Source organism: Amphibalanus amphitrite, unplaced genomic scaffold (assembly GCF_019059575.1).
Source record: "Amphibalanus amphitrite isolate SeventyFive unplaced genomic scaffold, NRLGWU_Aamphi_draft 001983F_arrow, whole genome shotgun sequence".
Classification (NCBI taxonomy): Eukaryota; Metazoa; Arthropoda; class Thecostraca; order Balanomorpha; family Balanidae; genus Amphibalanus; species Amphibalanus amphitrite.
The window spans coordinates 10,070-25,491 of NW_024883476.1; the positions used below are offsets into that span (position 1 = coordinate 10,070).

General features: G+C 50.0%; 1 protein-coding gene across 5 annotated transcripts; it reads right to left on the bottom strand.

Moving 5' to 3' along the window:
* Positions 1-5,691: 5,691 nt before the first annotated feature.
* Positions 5,692-13,102, bottom strand: LOC122376006. 5 transcript variants are annotated; one of them, XM_043355647.1, is made up of 3 exons: positions 12,637-13,102; positions 7,273-10,436; positions 5,692-7,113 (listed from the first exon to the last, which is right to left on the bottom strand). In XM_043355647.1, the coding sequence occupies exons 1-3, from the start codon at positions 12,686-12,688 to the stop codon at positions 6,121-6,123; spliced, it is 4,209 nt and encodes a 1,402-aa protein (XP_043211582.1). In that variant the 5' UTR covers positions 12,689-13,102; the 3' UTR covers positions 5,692-6,120. The 5 variants fall into 5 exon arrangements, 4 of the variants coding, with proteins under 4 accessions (XP_043211582.1, XP_043211583.1, XP_043211585.1 ...); XM_043355648.1 differs by having other exon boundaries at positions 7,273-10,453; positions 12,637-12,916; XR_006255499.1 differs by lacking the exon at positions 12,637-13,102 and having other exon boundaries at positions 6,983-7,113; positions 7,273-7,411; positions 7,563-9,853.
* Between the last annotated feature and the right edge of the window lie 2,320 nt (positions 13,103-15,422).

The following is a 15,422-nucleotide window of genomic DNA, read 5'->3' on the forward strand; positions in this document are numbered from 1 at the left end:
GCAGCGCAGCGCAGCGTGCTGCAGCGCGGGGCCGTGAAGTGAAACACCGCCCAGGGCTATCCATGTGTCAGGGCAATCCAACCCACGTGATGGGCTCGGCCCCAGCGGAGCATGAGGTCCAGGGCTCCCGCCCAGGCCCACTGTTTCCCCCTAATTCCTGTCATCCTTCCCACTCTGAAATCGACCGAAAGAGCCTAACCTAACACAACAATCAGCTCGTTTACCGCTATGTCTGAAAAATATTGTCAGATTTAATTAAGGTCAACGGCTTAGCACGTAAATAACACCAACTGCCACCATCGGTATATGAGAAAACCAATTGCTTTTCCACAAACACTTAAAGTTTTAAGCTAAACTTGCATGAAATTAATTTTACCAGCCTCTTGTTCCTCTTATCAAAACGCTTCGAATGAATCAAAAGTTGATATTTAAAGGTCATTTGAAGAATGTGGCCTATGTTCAAAGACATGACCTGACCAGAAATGGTCATGATGCATAGCAGGATATTAGATCCGTATCGTGGAACTTAACAAACACTTTAGATGATTTCATAACTTAAGCATGTCTATCAAAAGTATTTGTTACATGGCTCATGTGTAAGCTGGGTGTGTGATCATGCTTACGAGTATGTTGAACGCAACTGATAATGTTCTGTTGGCCACAATTTCTATATTTAATTTATCCTCCCGGATTTCATATTTTTATTAATGACACTTTGACGATGTCGAGAAAAAGAAACGCTTAGGAGATTTAACAGTCTGAGATACATTCAGTATAAGGAAGGGTCAAGGGTGCTAGATTCCTTCCGTCCTCGCTATCCTCAAGAAAAACCAATCCGCATCGCCCCTAGTCTTCATGCTTCCCTCTCTGGACTGGAGGTCACCCCACCAGCCAACCTGTAGTTGATGTCGGATCCATTCCAGGACACATAATCCTCTTCGGGTGACCGTTTGGGAGACGGCTGGACCGTCCCGACGGGGCAATCGTCCCACGGGAACAGTCTCGCTTCCGCAGATCACTGTCGCTGGCTCGCACAACCCAATTACTACACCAGACCAGTTATGTCATAGCTCTGCAAGGGCCTTCTCAGACTGAAAAAGATGGCTCCCAACAAAACAAACAATTTTCTCATTCAGTATTGTATCTCATCAGGCACCACATGTTTTCAGAGTGTTTATTATGCGTTACGTCCAAAAAAAGCGCAGTTCAACTTTCTCCCATTGACTTTAGCGATCTCAAAATTGACCCGCCCTTTCTGTCAGCAATGTCAAACTTGCAAAGTAAACGTTTCAAATACATTTACTGTTGCCCATTGAAATCGCTGACGGTTCTAAAGTGATCGGTTAGTCGATGTATTTAGATACGATGAGCACATGAACTTTCCTTGAGGTAAGGTCACTTGACGTGACCTGGTGTTATGTGACCTTGAATTGAAAGACTTGGGCGGGAAAATGGGTCATTTGAAATCTTAAAATGTTAGATTTTAACAATAATTGCAAACATTATCCCGGCCAAATAGTGAGTGAGAAGGGAGCGATTCCCCAACCCCATGTTTAGCTCCTATAATTGAGCTAACTGCTAGAGCCTCGCGGAAAAAATGAGCGCTTAGTGCGTCGTTACGTGACGCAGCGACTGTTACCCCATTTTAAAATATCAGTGACCTCTTAGGGCAGGTCAAGGGCCCCAAGGCATTGGATCGGTTTTTGGTGAATAACTTCGCAAAAAATGGTCGCATTATCGTCAATTCGATACAATCGTGTTTTCGTTCTCAGACGCGTCGATTTATATGCTTGTTTGCTTAGGTGAAGCCATTTAGGATGTTTAGGTCAATGTCATGTTAGGGCAACACAGGTCACGAAGCTGTTGAAAGGAGGACATGTGGCATAACATTTGATTCGGCAAGTCTTGCAGAGTCCATTGATGGCTGTCCCGACTGGCTAGCTCATTTTGATCGGGAGTTATTGACGAAGCACTCCTATTGACGAGCACTCCGTCACGCAAGGTGAACAATGCAAAAGTGAAGCATTAAACCTTGCCAAGAATGTATGAAGTCACGATTTCATGTGCTTGAGGTATAGTTTTAGGTCATTTCCGACGCCAAATCAACAGTTTCCATATTTTCCCATTATTACGAGCGAGCGAGCGCAGCGAGCGAAGTGAGTCTTTCCTACATGCCGGGGTATGTCTTAAGCACAGCACGAGCCGGGCAGTAAAACTATGACCAAGAAACGTCGGTGTCAAAATGCCATGTTATTTGATAGGCCGGGCAGGAAACAAAAGTTTACTGCCCGAGTTTACTGCCCAGGGCAATGACCTCTAAACTACAGTTTATCGCATTAGCCCAGAGGTATAATTGACAGGGAATGTATAATGGACATCATTATTGCATGATATTTGCTGCGTAAAATTAGAAAACTAACATTTTTGGTAAAAAATATCTGCTCTGCTTATCAAGGGTTTTGAAATATTTTGCATTGGTTACAAAGCCGAAATTATGCTAACATATGCGCCTAATAATCGAAATCCGTTATCGCTTGCTATCTTATCTTCGTTTGATATGTCCACTGAGACCTTGGGCCTAAGTTATTGCGTTGTCATTTGACAGTTGTAGTCCTTCCCTGGAAACAAACATGTAAAATATGGAAAATATAATGTATTTCACGAAAGTTTTTTCACATAGGGCATCAACAAAGTACGATTACATAAATAAAGAAAAGATTCTTGCAAGAGCACTGGAAAATTCACGTTTAATCACTAGGATTATTATACCTTCTTCTTGTTCTTATGTCGTGGCAAATTATTCATGTATTATGTTCCTTGGATATCCAGTTGTTGTGCCATTCTGAGTTGATATTTTCAGGCGCGATTCTTTTTGAAGTAAGGTGTTTTGATGCATTTTCTTCTATAAATTTCCTTTAAAGCTTTATCCGCAGCAGTAGCGCAATCACTGTTAGGAAATTATGGACAAAACACAGCAGTAGCGCAATCACTGTTAGGAAATTATGGACAAAACAATTGCATAAAAGTATCGCCAAAACCTGTCGAAACTACTTAGCAGGTATGCGGCATGTAGGAAAAATCTTACTGACCTCAGCCGTCCGAAATTATTTGGAAACTCGGTTTGCAAAATTTGACTCCGGCCCTCGTGCTTCGCACTCGGGCCTGCGTCAATTTTGCAAACCTCATTTCCAAATAATTTCGTCGGCCCGGTCAGTAATATATAATACTGAACGAGGCCGGTGTAAATAAATTTTCAAGACCGAGGTCCTTACTGGATTTTTGAACGAGGCCGAAGGCCGAGTTCAAAAATCAGTAAGGACTGAGGTCTTGAAAATTTATCACCGGCCGAGTTTGGTATGTATTTTACTGTATGCCAACGATAAATTTATTTTCTGGACCGAAGCTCTTAGCCGACTTAGGAACGAGACCATCCCAAAATGTTGGCTTTAGTGCATTCTGGTAATGCATTTTTGACCGTGGTCAATTTGCTTACACCAGTTATTACCACACCCCTCTGGCTAATGTATTTGAATAGGCCAGGCATACAGTAATATATATTTCAATATAACGGAAAAATCTCAGTATGAGCGGCCCGGCCCGGCCCGGCCCGGCCCAGCCCGGCCCGGCCCGGTCCGGCCCGGCCTGTAACGCTTTTGAGAGGCTTATATCTCAGCAACCGCTGGACCGATTGGCCTGCGGTCTTTTTTGTTGGGTAGCCCCATCCCTTCTACCCCGTAATTGACTACTTTTGATACATCTCAGTGACCGTCGTGGCACGTGCCACGTGAAAAGTCAAGGGTGTTCAAGCTGTTTTGCAAAAGTAGTGATTTTGAGAGGCTCATATCTCAGCAGCCGCTTGGGCGATTGACTTGCGGTAATTTTTGTAGGGTAGCAGCATCCCTTCTACCCAAAATGGGATACTCTCGATGCATGTGGGTCACCCCCAGTGCACGTGCAAAATACAACAATAAGAGGTGCCAAATTTGTTCCCATTTCAGTAACTCGGTAATTACTGGGGCGATTTCGCTGAAACTTGGCATACAGGTAGGCACCCACCAGGCAATGCATTCCCATGTGTTGCGGTTAGGGTGCTACTGCACGTGCGCACGTGCAGGGGGCGTTTCCAGATCTCGAGAACGGCTGGGCCGATTGCGCTCAAATTTGGTACACGGTTGGGGACCATTTAGTAGGGTGCCGTGCAAAAGTCATTTTGGACCCCGTTTGCACGTGCGCACGTGCAGAATGCCGCTTCCAGATCTCAGGAACGGCTGGGCCGATTGTGTTCAAATTTGGCACACCGCTAGCGACCATTAAGAAGGGTGCTTTGCGCAAACCCGTTGGAAGCACCCTCTCACCCTTCCGCACGTGCAGGGCTCACTATCTCGCTCGCTCGTTCTTCGCCCAAAAGGCGTTTTACTGGTTCTTATATTACACTAAGTGCATTACGGATTTGCATCATTATTCATTTTATAACCGACAACCGTGCAGTCTGCAGAGGTTTACTTAAGACGTCATTACGGAGCGAGCGAAGCGAGCGTAGTCTTTCCTTAGATTAACGGAAATTTCTGAGTATGAGCGGCCGGCCGGCCGGCCGGCCGTGCGGACGCTTTTGCGAGGCTTATATCTCAGCAACCACTTGACCGATTTACACGCGGTAATTTTTGTAGGGTAGCTTCATTCCTTCTACCAAGTATTGGACTATTCCCGATGCATGTGGGTGACCCCTTATGCACGTGCCACGTGCAAAACGAAGAGATGTCAGTTTTGTAATTGTTGCAATATCTCGGTAACTACTGGGCCGATTGCCCTGAAAGTTGGCATGTAGGTAGGCACGCACTAGGCACTGCATATCCATGTGCCAGAGTTGGGGTGCTGCTGCACGTGCGCACGTGCAGGGGTCGTTTCCAGATCTCGAGAACGGCTGGACCAATGGCGCTCAAATTTGGTACACGGTTAGGGACCAGTTAGTAGGGTGCCGTGCACAAGTCAGTTGGGACCCATTTTGCACGTGCGCACGTGCAGGGTGCCACTTCCAGATCTCGAGATTGGCTCGGCCGATTGTGCTTAAATTTGGCACATCGCTAGAGACCGGTTAGTAGGGTGCCATGCACAAGTCAGTTGGAGGTACCCCCTCGCAATTTCGCACGTGCAAGGCCCACCGTCTCGCTCGCTCCGTTAGTCGCCCCAAAAGGCGTTATACTGGTAGTTAAGTGACCTGACATGAAAACGTGGTTGATTTCAAATGATCCGGCTTGAATCAAATGTAAGGCATATGAAATGTCAGCCTTCTATCATCAGTGTGCTTTGAGCTACCGCAAAAAAGAAAATATATGATGGCGGCATCCACGCCTTCTTCTCGGCCGGCGAGGGTTAAACTTCGCTTCAAATTATTGCAGATAATGATGCGACCGAAAACAAAGCATTTATCTGTGTCTAGAACGGCCGCTGACTTGTTGGACAAGATCCCCAATCTTAATTTGCTGGATGGGAATAAAATATTCGGCATATGATACATAGTTATATACCCCTCGATTTGACCTCGCGCTAAGTCAGTTCTAATCATCACTGTCGCTTTTTTATCCGAGATGATGTCGCCGCTGAACGGGTTGTTTTGTTTGCTTGCTTGCGTTGAATGGTCATTACGGATTATTGAAGGATTATGATATAATTGTAAGGTGGGCAAACAAAATATTTCCTCTGGGGTATATTCTTGCGGCGGCTGGTTGCTTGACGGTGACAACTCGGTAACGCAACGAACAGTGCACTGACGCGCTCGGCAGCCTCGACGGTAGCATTCTGAGATGGGCGGATCAAAACAAAACGAAATCGGCTCGGTGAAAAATGGAAGCGTTACGTCACAACTTAATTGTGAAGGATTCAGGAAAAGGGCGGGCAAATAAAGGAAAGTTTTACTGGGGTAGGAAAGGTAGGTTACATTAGTATACGCACGGGTGAAGGTAAAAAAAGGAACAAGACCACGAATTCATAACATTCTCCCCACTCGAAGTTCTATGAACTTCGAAAACCGGTTACAGTTGCACACGGTAAAACAGGCACTTCAAACACAACAAAACACAACACTTCACTGCGAGCGGCGCGCTAACAGTCACCATCGCAGGCCTACTCGCCGGCGGCCTCCAGCGCGTAGAGTTTGTTGACAGGGCGCCGCGTGTTCCTGCCGCGCAGCACTATCACCGCGGCGCGAGCCTGCCCGTCCGGCCCACGCAGCAGCTCGGCGACGCGGGCCAACGGCCACCCGCCGCGCGGCCCCTCGTCTCGCACCAGGACGACGTCGCCGACGCCGGGGACACGACTCGGCCGGCCGCGCGGAGAGGTGCTCCAGCACCGCAGGGCACTCAGGTACTCAGATATCCATCGCCGGTTGAGGTGGTCGCACACTCGCCTCCGATGTCTCCAGGCCCTGGTGATTGGAGACTCGTTCAGAGATGGACAGAGAACCCCATTGATAGCAGTAACACCGAACAAGAAGTGGGCGGGTGTGAGAACATTCTCTCCGTCATCCTGAGTGAGAGGTCGCAAATTGATCGCAAAAGCCAGCTCATATAGAGTAACCGACAGCTCCTCGAAGCTGAGATGGCACAGGTGCAGTGTTATTCTCAGAGCCTTCTTGGTAACTCCTACAAGTCGTTCCCAATATCCCCCCCACCACGGGGCCGATTCGGGGATAAACTTCCACGTCACACAGTGGGGAAGGTGACCGGTCAGCGCGTGAAAGGTGCGAGCGTTATCGCTGTAGACCAGAATGGGGGTGCCTCGCAGTGCAAAGAAGCGCCTTAATGCAATGATGAGGTCAGACGACGCTTGAGAGCGGACGAGTTCTAGGTGTACCGCTCGTGAGGTGGCACAGGTGATTAACAAAATCCATACCTTCTTCTGGTGCCCGTCCACATACAGTGGCCCCATGAAGTCAACTCCCACTTTGGAGAACGGTCGTGCAGGCTGGGTCCTGAACGTCGGCAGCGCACCCTCCGGCGATCGGTACGGCAGGCCGCGGTATCTCCGGCATCGGGTGCAGGTGTCGACGACACGGCGAACAGCTCGCCGCCTCACCATGTACTCTGCGGCAGCTACAGCGAGCGTCACGCGGGTGCCCTGGTGGAAACACCTCCGATGAGCGTCATCAATCACCAGGGTGGTTACGTGCGCGAACTCTGGTAAAATGATAACAGGGGCTTCGTTTGTGCGCGGCACCGACTCTAGGATTCCGTCCAGGCTCAGCTGGGGGCGAAGCTTTGCGAGGCACGATCTTACCGGGAGAGGTTGGCAAGCGCGGAGAGCCTCGAGCTCCAATCCGAAGTGCCTCTCTTGCGCTTCCCCGATCAGCAGCCGCAGTGCGCGCCTCCTCTCTTCGGTGGTCAGCTGCGAAGAATCCTCTCTCTCCGCTCGGGGTCTGCGGGCATTGTCAACGAACCTCAATACCCAGGCGTAGCGGTTCACCGCCTGCTTCAACGACGAACATTCAGTCACATCGAACAGAGATACGGTCGGCGGCCGCTCTGAGTCCCGACTCACAGTGCAGGCCTCCACACGTCTCGACTCACCAGTCTTGGTCGGCTTCAGCTCCTGAATCGCGTCAGTGCTGGGCTCAGCTGGAACAGGCAACACATCAACAGTGTCCACGCCATCAACGATAAACTTCGGTCCGTGCCACCACATGGCACTCTTCGCCAGTGACTCGAGAGACATACCTCTTGTGCCGAGGTCCGCCGGGTTCTCCTCACCCCTGACGTGTCGCCACTGGTCCGCGCGCGAGAGCTGGAGGATGGCCGAGACGCGATTCTCCACGAAGAGCTTCCGTGGCCTCCCACAGGAGATCCAGTAGATGACGTCCATAGAGTCTGTCCAAAAGTACACTGTAGGAGACGACATGTTCAACGACTTCCTAACGAAATCCATCAAACGCGCCCCAATCAAGGCCCCCATCAGCTCCAGGCGGGGGATGGTCAGCTGGGTGGAGAGGGGGGCGAGTCGGCTCCGGGCGATCAGGAGCTTCGCCTCCCCACCCTGCACAGCATACACAGCGGCACAGAAGGCGACGGCTGAGGCATCACAGAACACGTGATACGTCGCTTCCTCCGATAAGGTAATGGTACACGGTCGGGGAAACCATATCAGCTGACGGGCTGAGACCCACCAGGCTCTGACCTCTGCCTGAAGTGCTTCCGGCAGCCTCTCCTCCCACACGCCGGGCGGCATAGTCCTCCAAGTCTCCTGGAAGAGGACCTTTCCACGAATGATCCATGGCACGAGTACACCAAGCGGGTCAAACGGTCGTGATAAAGCAGACAGCAGCTGACTTTTGGTTACAGGACAGGTCGACTCTGGGACAACCACAGCGAGCTCATCACGAGTGGTGCTCCACATCAGACCCAGGACAGGCGCATCCTCACACGCGTCCCCGGTCACTCGCGTCTTGTGCAGAGACATTCCAGCCTCCTGGAATATCACGCGAGTCTTCTCCATCGCTCTGCAGGCTTCATCCTTGCTAGAGAAGGTGAGACATATGTCATCCATATACAGACCGGAGCGCACCTTATCGCACAGGTCCTGCTCCGCGCTCTGGTACCTGAGGTGGGTGTTAACAGTCTGCAGCAGCATATACGGCGAACACTTCAAACCAAATGGTACTCTCTGGAACCTCAGCACACGATCCAGCCAAAAGAACTGCAGGTAAGGTCTGTCCTCTAGGCGTACAAGAATCTGGTGAAACGCAGCCTGGATGTCCGTCTGACAGGCCACCGGACCTCTGCGAAAGTTCAGCAGGACAGCAGGCACTCGACTGAGCAGATTCTCACCAGATTCCAAGTACGAGTTGAGACTGTAGCCGCTGCCGTCAGCTGCCGAGCCGTCGTACACCACGCGGAGTTTGCCGTTCCGATGCACCCCGTGGTGCGGTAGGTAGAACGCAGACTCTCGATCTTCAGCGATGGGCGCGTCCTCGATGACGCCGGTCTTCCTCAGGTTGGCCAGGTGACTGTCGTACTCGTCGAACTCCTCTGCGGTCAGCTTCTCGGTCATACGGCGGGTGCGACTCTCTGCAACAGCCAGGTTAGCGACGGGGCGACGGTCCGACTTCCACAACAACGACATCTCGTAGCGATTCGCAGCAGGAACCCAGGTAGGTTCTTCGAAGTTAGGCTTACAGGTACTCACTTCATCTTGGGCGACCCCCACGGCGTCCAGTGTCCACATCTGCTCCACGGTTTGGCATCGGTAGACGTGTCGGCGCGCTGGTTGCTGCTGGCTCGGCGCTGCTCCGTGCAGCACGTGTCCGAAGATCGTCTCGATCAGTCTGAGAGCTGGTGAGACCTGGACATGGTTCCACAGCACAACATGGTACATCTGATCCAGGCCGATCAACAGATCAACAGGTCCCCCCTGGTAATCATCAGCCAGCTTCACACCACTTGGGAGCGACAAAAAGTCGGGTTTTCTGTCATTTACAGGCGCACACAAGCGATCACTCTTCCAGAACTGGAGCTCCTTTCCCTCACCTGTGTGACGGCTCCTCAAGGTCACCTTGACCTGGTCATAGGTGCGTGCCTCCTCAACACGCTCAGGGAATCCAATACAGGCGAATGTCCCCTGTCCCAGTACCGCCAGCCCGAGCTCTTCAGCGACAGAGGCCCTGATGAATGAAGAGTCTGATCCCCCATCAATCATGACACGGACCTGTTTAGTGCCCAGGGGCCCAACAGCATCAACCAGTACAGTTTGGTTGTAGCACACTTGGCCATGCATGTCATTGCCAACACAGTCAGCACTCACCGCTGCCGAACAGTGCTGCCACCTATAGCCGGGCTGCCAAGTTTGACGAACATCATACACGGGCTGCTTACCAGCAGGCGGATCCATGCCAGCGCCAGGTGCAGGAGCAGCAGGCAGAGCAGATGCGTGCGCATGAGCCTGAGGTGCCGCAGCAGCATGCCCAGAAGCCGCTGGAGGTGCGGCTACACGAGCAGGGACTGCAGGCAGCGCAGCAGCAGGAGCGGCATGCAGAGACGTGTGATGTGCAGCACCGCACACCGTGCATGACCTGCTTTTGCACTGACGAACAAGGTGGGGTCCGAGACATTGGTAACACAACCCAGCTCTCCTCACTACTGCCCATCTTTCCTCCACAGACATCCTCTGATAAGCAAAACATTTGTTCAGGCCATGCTTGTACTTAGTACATGCTGCACAAGTCCATACACTGGCTGGGGCTGGGCTGACTCGACTCTGACTGACCGCAAGAGCACTCACTGTGGGTGGGGAGCCTCTCTCCTGGGCTGTTGGACGCTTACTGCAGAAGCCAGCCTCCTCTCGGATGTTCATCTCTCTCTGGAGAAACTGCAGGAACTCCTCCAGTCCTGGAGACGGCTGATGCTGCCGCGCCCACTCCAGTCTCCACGGCTCAGGCAGTTTTCCTTTTGCTATGGGTAGAAGCAGGCTGGAAAAACTGTCACAGCCGACTCCCATCGCTGTTAGAGTCCTCACGTGAGACGTCAGATGATCAACAAAAGACCTCATCGAGGTCAAGTCATCGGTTGCACACGGCATGTTCAGCAGCCCCTTAATTATCTCCTCTTTTACTCTCTCCGTTTGACAAAACCTGTCCTTCAATGTGTCCACAGCAGAGTCGTAACACACGTCAGACACTGGTATGCCCTTGATACACTGTAGTGCAAGACCAGACAGGTGACTCTTAAGTAAGACAAATTTCTGTACAGTTGCGTACCTTGGGTTGGTGTGTACAGCAACTTCGTAGAGGTCAGTAGGCGGAACTATGGTCATGAGTACCCAAATATAGGAACGTTCCCATTTTTGGGAACGGAGTTCCCAAATATGGGAACGGGCGTTCCCATTTATGGGAACGGAAGGTAATTTTTCGGCCGTTCGCCCACTAAAACTCATTAGTGCATCACGTCTCAAAAAAGTGCACGCTAATTTAAGTATCTACTAAATCTCTATAAAATTATCTTTAATCTGACCGTTGCACAAGGAAATTGACCGTCGAATGATATTTTTAATGATTTTTTGAAATGATGGAATGGTGAAAACATGGGTTATACTACATTTAACTTGCAATTTTAAGGAAAATGAAGCGTTTTTTACATTTTGAGGTCAAGTATAATAATTTTCGCCTGGTTATGAAGTTTCATACTAGCGACACCAGATGCTGACATATGCAAGCGAACACGCGGACAGTCCGGGGGTAATATTGGTGACATTTGGTGTCGGGGCGCACGTCCGCATGGAACGTCAGTGATTTTACCGAACTACTGTTGTAAACTCAGTTTCAGTGGTTTAAAATTATTCAGCTGTATTTTATCATCCCAGAAAGACATATTTTATTTGGATGCTAGCTGTTTAGAGCTGTTTTATAAGGAGCGTCATGAGCGTGGTTTTTGTCTTCCGTGTTTCTAAGCGTGATCGTTTTGGGGGAATTTCTCTTATATAGGTCGCTCTGTGTGGCTTATTTATAATTTTTATGCTGATTTCGATCATTCCTCGTGCCCATCCTACCAGGCCTTTTGCCACTTACACTCATCAAGAAAGGAAAAAACTAGATTTTCATTGGGACTAGGTGTTTTGAGGGTGTAACATATTCAGCGTTCCCATTTTTGGATACTTCCTTGTGCTCGTCAACTATCGGTGATAAACGGACAGGTGCTTGACATGTCTCCACCCTCGGCGCGGACGGTGGATATAGGTATGGAAGACCTTGTTGAACATCGCTGAGCGTTGTGAATTACGTAATCCTGCAGAGGGGGGCGTGCCCGCTGCGAGATCGACGGGAATAAAAGCGCAGAAGACCGGGCGAAACATGCGACGGTCTTGCCGGAAAGGTCATCTGATGATTGTTGCGTTAACAATAATTTGCGGCGTTGGACGTAATGTTTGTTAATGAAAAGAGCCCCTGAAAGGCGTCGGTGAAATCGTTCCCAATTTTGGGTACGCCGTTCCCATAATAAGGAACGCTTGCAGCGCCAGTGTACGAGAGCGTTCCCAAATTTGGGCTCGCGGCCCGGATGATGGACTGCTTTAGAAATAGGGGAACGATTTGAAACTAGGATGGGCCTTACAATATCAAACTCTTTCCCAACAATATTGAGACAAATATCAGGCGGTTCACGATCGTTTTATATTTTTTGGACGTCATTTAACGGTTCTTTATCGTGTTTTAAATAATGCCTACATGGCGTTCCCATATATGGGTTTATCGTTCCCAAACATGGGAACGATAATGCGTTCCCGAAAATGGGTACGCTTGACCATAGTTCCGCCTACTGAGGTCCCAAAACTCTGACCACTGCAGGAAGTCCCCACTGAACACTGGCAACTTGACGTCAGACACCCTGAGATCTGTGACATCAGACTGAGTTGGGGCGGGGGGAGCCACTACAGCACTCTCAACCCTGATCAGCTGACGCCGAGCCTTGAACACCTCTTCCCTCAGAGTATCAATATGAGACGTCTCATCGGGTACACCCTTAGAACTGAGCACACCCTGCAGTGACACCATCTGCTCCTCCAGCTGACTCAAAACATGGATTTTGTAAGCCAGATCATCTTGATCCACAGATCCTGCTCTGTACTCTTTTAAATCATTGACCAGCTTTGTAGCCTTACCTCGAAGCTTCGTCCTCTCCTTTACCAACGCTTCTTCAGTCATCTTCTCCATCTTGCACTGAATATCAATGCCCAAACAAGCACAGCAAAATCACAGTTGAAATTAAAATCAAGGCGGGTGTTATCCGGCCCGCGGAGGACTATGTAAGGTGGGCAAACAAAATATTTCCTCTGGGGTATATTCTTGCGGCGGCTGGTTGCTTGACGGTGACAACTCGGTAACGCAACGAACAGTGCACTGACGCGCTCGGCAGCCTCGACGGTAGCATTCTGAGATGGGCGGATCGCGGATCAAAACAAAACGAAATCGGCTCGGTGAAAAATGGAAGCGTTACGTCACAACTTAATTGTGAAGGATTCAGGAAAAGGGCGGGCAAATAAAGGAAAGTTTTACTGGGGTAGGAAAGGTAGGTTACATTAGTATACGCACGGGTGAAGGTAAAAAAAGGAACAAGACCACGAATTCATAACAATAATAGGAATGGGGCAAGGGAGGATATGCACTGCAGTGCATGTGTTTAATTTAGATCACAAAGGCATCATTTCGGCATCGTGCAGAGTCACTATCTTCCCCTCCTCTGCACTGCGGCATCTCTGCGCCCCACACACGGCGTCCTCACTCCACGGCCGGCCGCCGCCAACTGACCCACTCGCCGGGCGCCGCGACCTGACCCGTGTCACTGCCGCGGCCTGCGCAATAGAGTCGGGGCTGGAATCCGGGGGTTCGGCCGGCCGGCCGCCTCTGGAGCGGGGGACTTTTTTAGTAGACCTACTGTACAGTGTGGCTGCTGAGGGTTTTTTTCGGGGTGCTGATCACGAATATCGTGTTAGTTTTGATCTCAGATATCTTTAAGCATTTAGACCAGGTCAGGTCAGGTCAGGTCAGGTCAACCAGTAGGGGTCGTGACGGGTATTCGTAGTACGTGTCAACCGCCTCTGACAGCTTCGTAACATGTTACGAAGGCACCAAAACTACTTCGTAAATGTTCAAATGGTTTCTAAATTCGAATTCAGCTCCAAAAACTAGCCTAGAAACATGTAGAACTCGAAAAAGGGAAACCGAGGTCACAAAAGGTCAATGGTCTGACATGACCTTCAGGTGACCTTGACATCCACCCAAATGCATGGGAGCAACAGCAAATCACATGTTTGAACGTTTGAAGCCACGAAAAGCTTGCAAACGCGCGGCTAATGCGAGCCGACATACGCCGAATCGCGATTCCGGCCAAACATGGTCTCGGAAAATAGGTCACAGGTCAAAGGTCACTTGGGTCAGGGTCATGAAATTTTCAGAGTAGGTGTAAAATTGATCAACTCGAGGGTACTGAAAGTTTCGTCTTGATCGGCCGCTTTTTGCGCGAGTTATTTGCGAAAAACCGTGGGGGGTCTATCCGACCCCCTACACATGCGAGAGTGTGTCTTTTAACACAAAAGTTATTGCGTAGAAGGCAACGGTTGTGGGAATGGTAGGTCAAGGTACAAATAAAGGCTTGCACAGTATTGATGGTATTGACGATACCTATTTCGGAAAGTTTGGGCCCCCATCTTGTTTGGGCCCTTTTTCTGAAAACCTGCCCCCGCAAGGCGAAATCCGTGGCACCGTCCCTGTCATTTCCCTGTGACATCTCCTCTGGCAGTGAGGACGTTGCGAAGTTGCGACATCTGAAGACCGTGCAGAGGTTCACTTATGACGTCATAGGTCAGTGACCTGACCTGACCCAAAAATGCGGTTGGTGTCAAAATATCCGGCTTGAATCAAAGGTCGGGTATGCCAAGTTTCAGCTCTATCGCCAGCGTGCTCGGAGCTATCGCGAAAAAACTATGGGGGGGGGGCGGCACCCGCCCCCCCCCCTTCGGCCGGCGAGGGTTAATCAGTGTTATACCTGCCCTGAAAAATTCATGACCTTGACCCAAATGACCTTTGACCTGTGACCTACTTTTCGAGACCATGTTTGGCCGGAATCGCGATTCGGCGTATGTAGGCTCGCATTTGCCGCGCCCTTGCAGTATTTTCGTGGTTTCAAGCGTTCAAAAATGTGATATGATGTTGGTCCCATGCATTAGGGTGGGTGTCAAGGTCACTTGGAGGTCAGGTCGGGTAATTGACTTTTGATGACCTCGGCTCATTTTCGAGTTTTACATGTTTCATCTATGCTAGTTTTTGGAGCTGAATTCGAATTTAGCAATCATTTGAACATTTACGAAGTAGTTTTGGTACCTTCGTAACACATTACGAAGCTGTCGGAGGCGGTTGACACCTACTACGAATTCCCGGCAGGACCCCTACTGGTTGACCTGACCTGACCTGACCTGACCCGACCAGGCCTAAATGCATAAAGACATCATCTGTGATCAAAACGGCTAACATTCAACAGTCCGCACACAAAGAAACCTCTCAGCACCCACACTTTACGAGGTTCTAACACGTCCTGACTTTCCCGACTTTTGGGTCATTGACATGACCTGGAAGGTCAACCAATGACCTAGAACTTTAAAATTGGGTATCATCGGCTTTCTCTTGTCACGGGCAGCATGCTCGTTTTTTCCCGCCAAGCTCTAGCTCGATCAGAGGCCAAACGGCAAGGGGGGTCCAACAACCCCTTGTACGTTCGCGGCTGGCAAAACACCAATATGGGCGAGGGTTAACTCGACCTGTGACTTTGCAACTGAACTTAAATCATCAGAAGTGTCTCGTCACGTTCTTTTGTTAGCCGCCTCGCCCGTTTCGCTGCGCCTATTGGTTCTTGAGTTGAGTTATCGGCTGGGTATATTTTACGCCTCCCCCT

Bases quoted from the DNA above. Each gene is read 5' to 3' on its own strand.
- LOC122376006 (XM_043355647.1), bottom strand. From the start codon at position 12,688: ATGGAGAAGATGACTGAAGAAGCGTTGGTAAAGGAGAGGACGAAGCTT. The intron at 10,437-12,636 runs GTAAGGCTACAA...TTCTACCCATAG, and splicing joins GGAGAGGACGAAGCTTCGAG to CAAAAGGAAAACTGCCTGAG. The intron at 7,114-7,272 runs GTAAGATCGTGC...TGTTTCCACCAG, and splicing joins GCGCTTGCCAACCTCTCCCG to GGCACCCGCGTGACGCTCGC.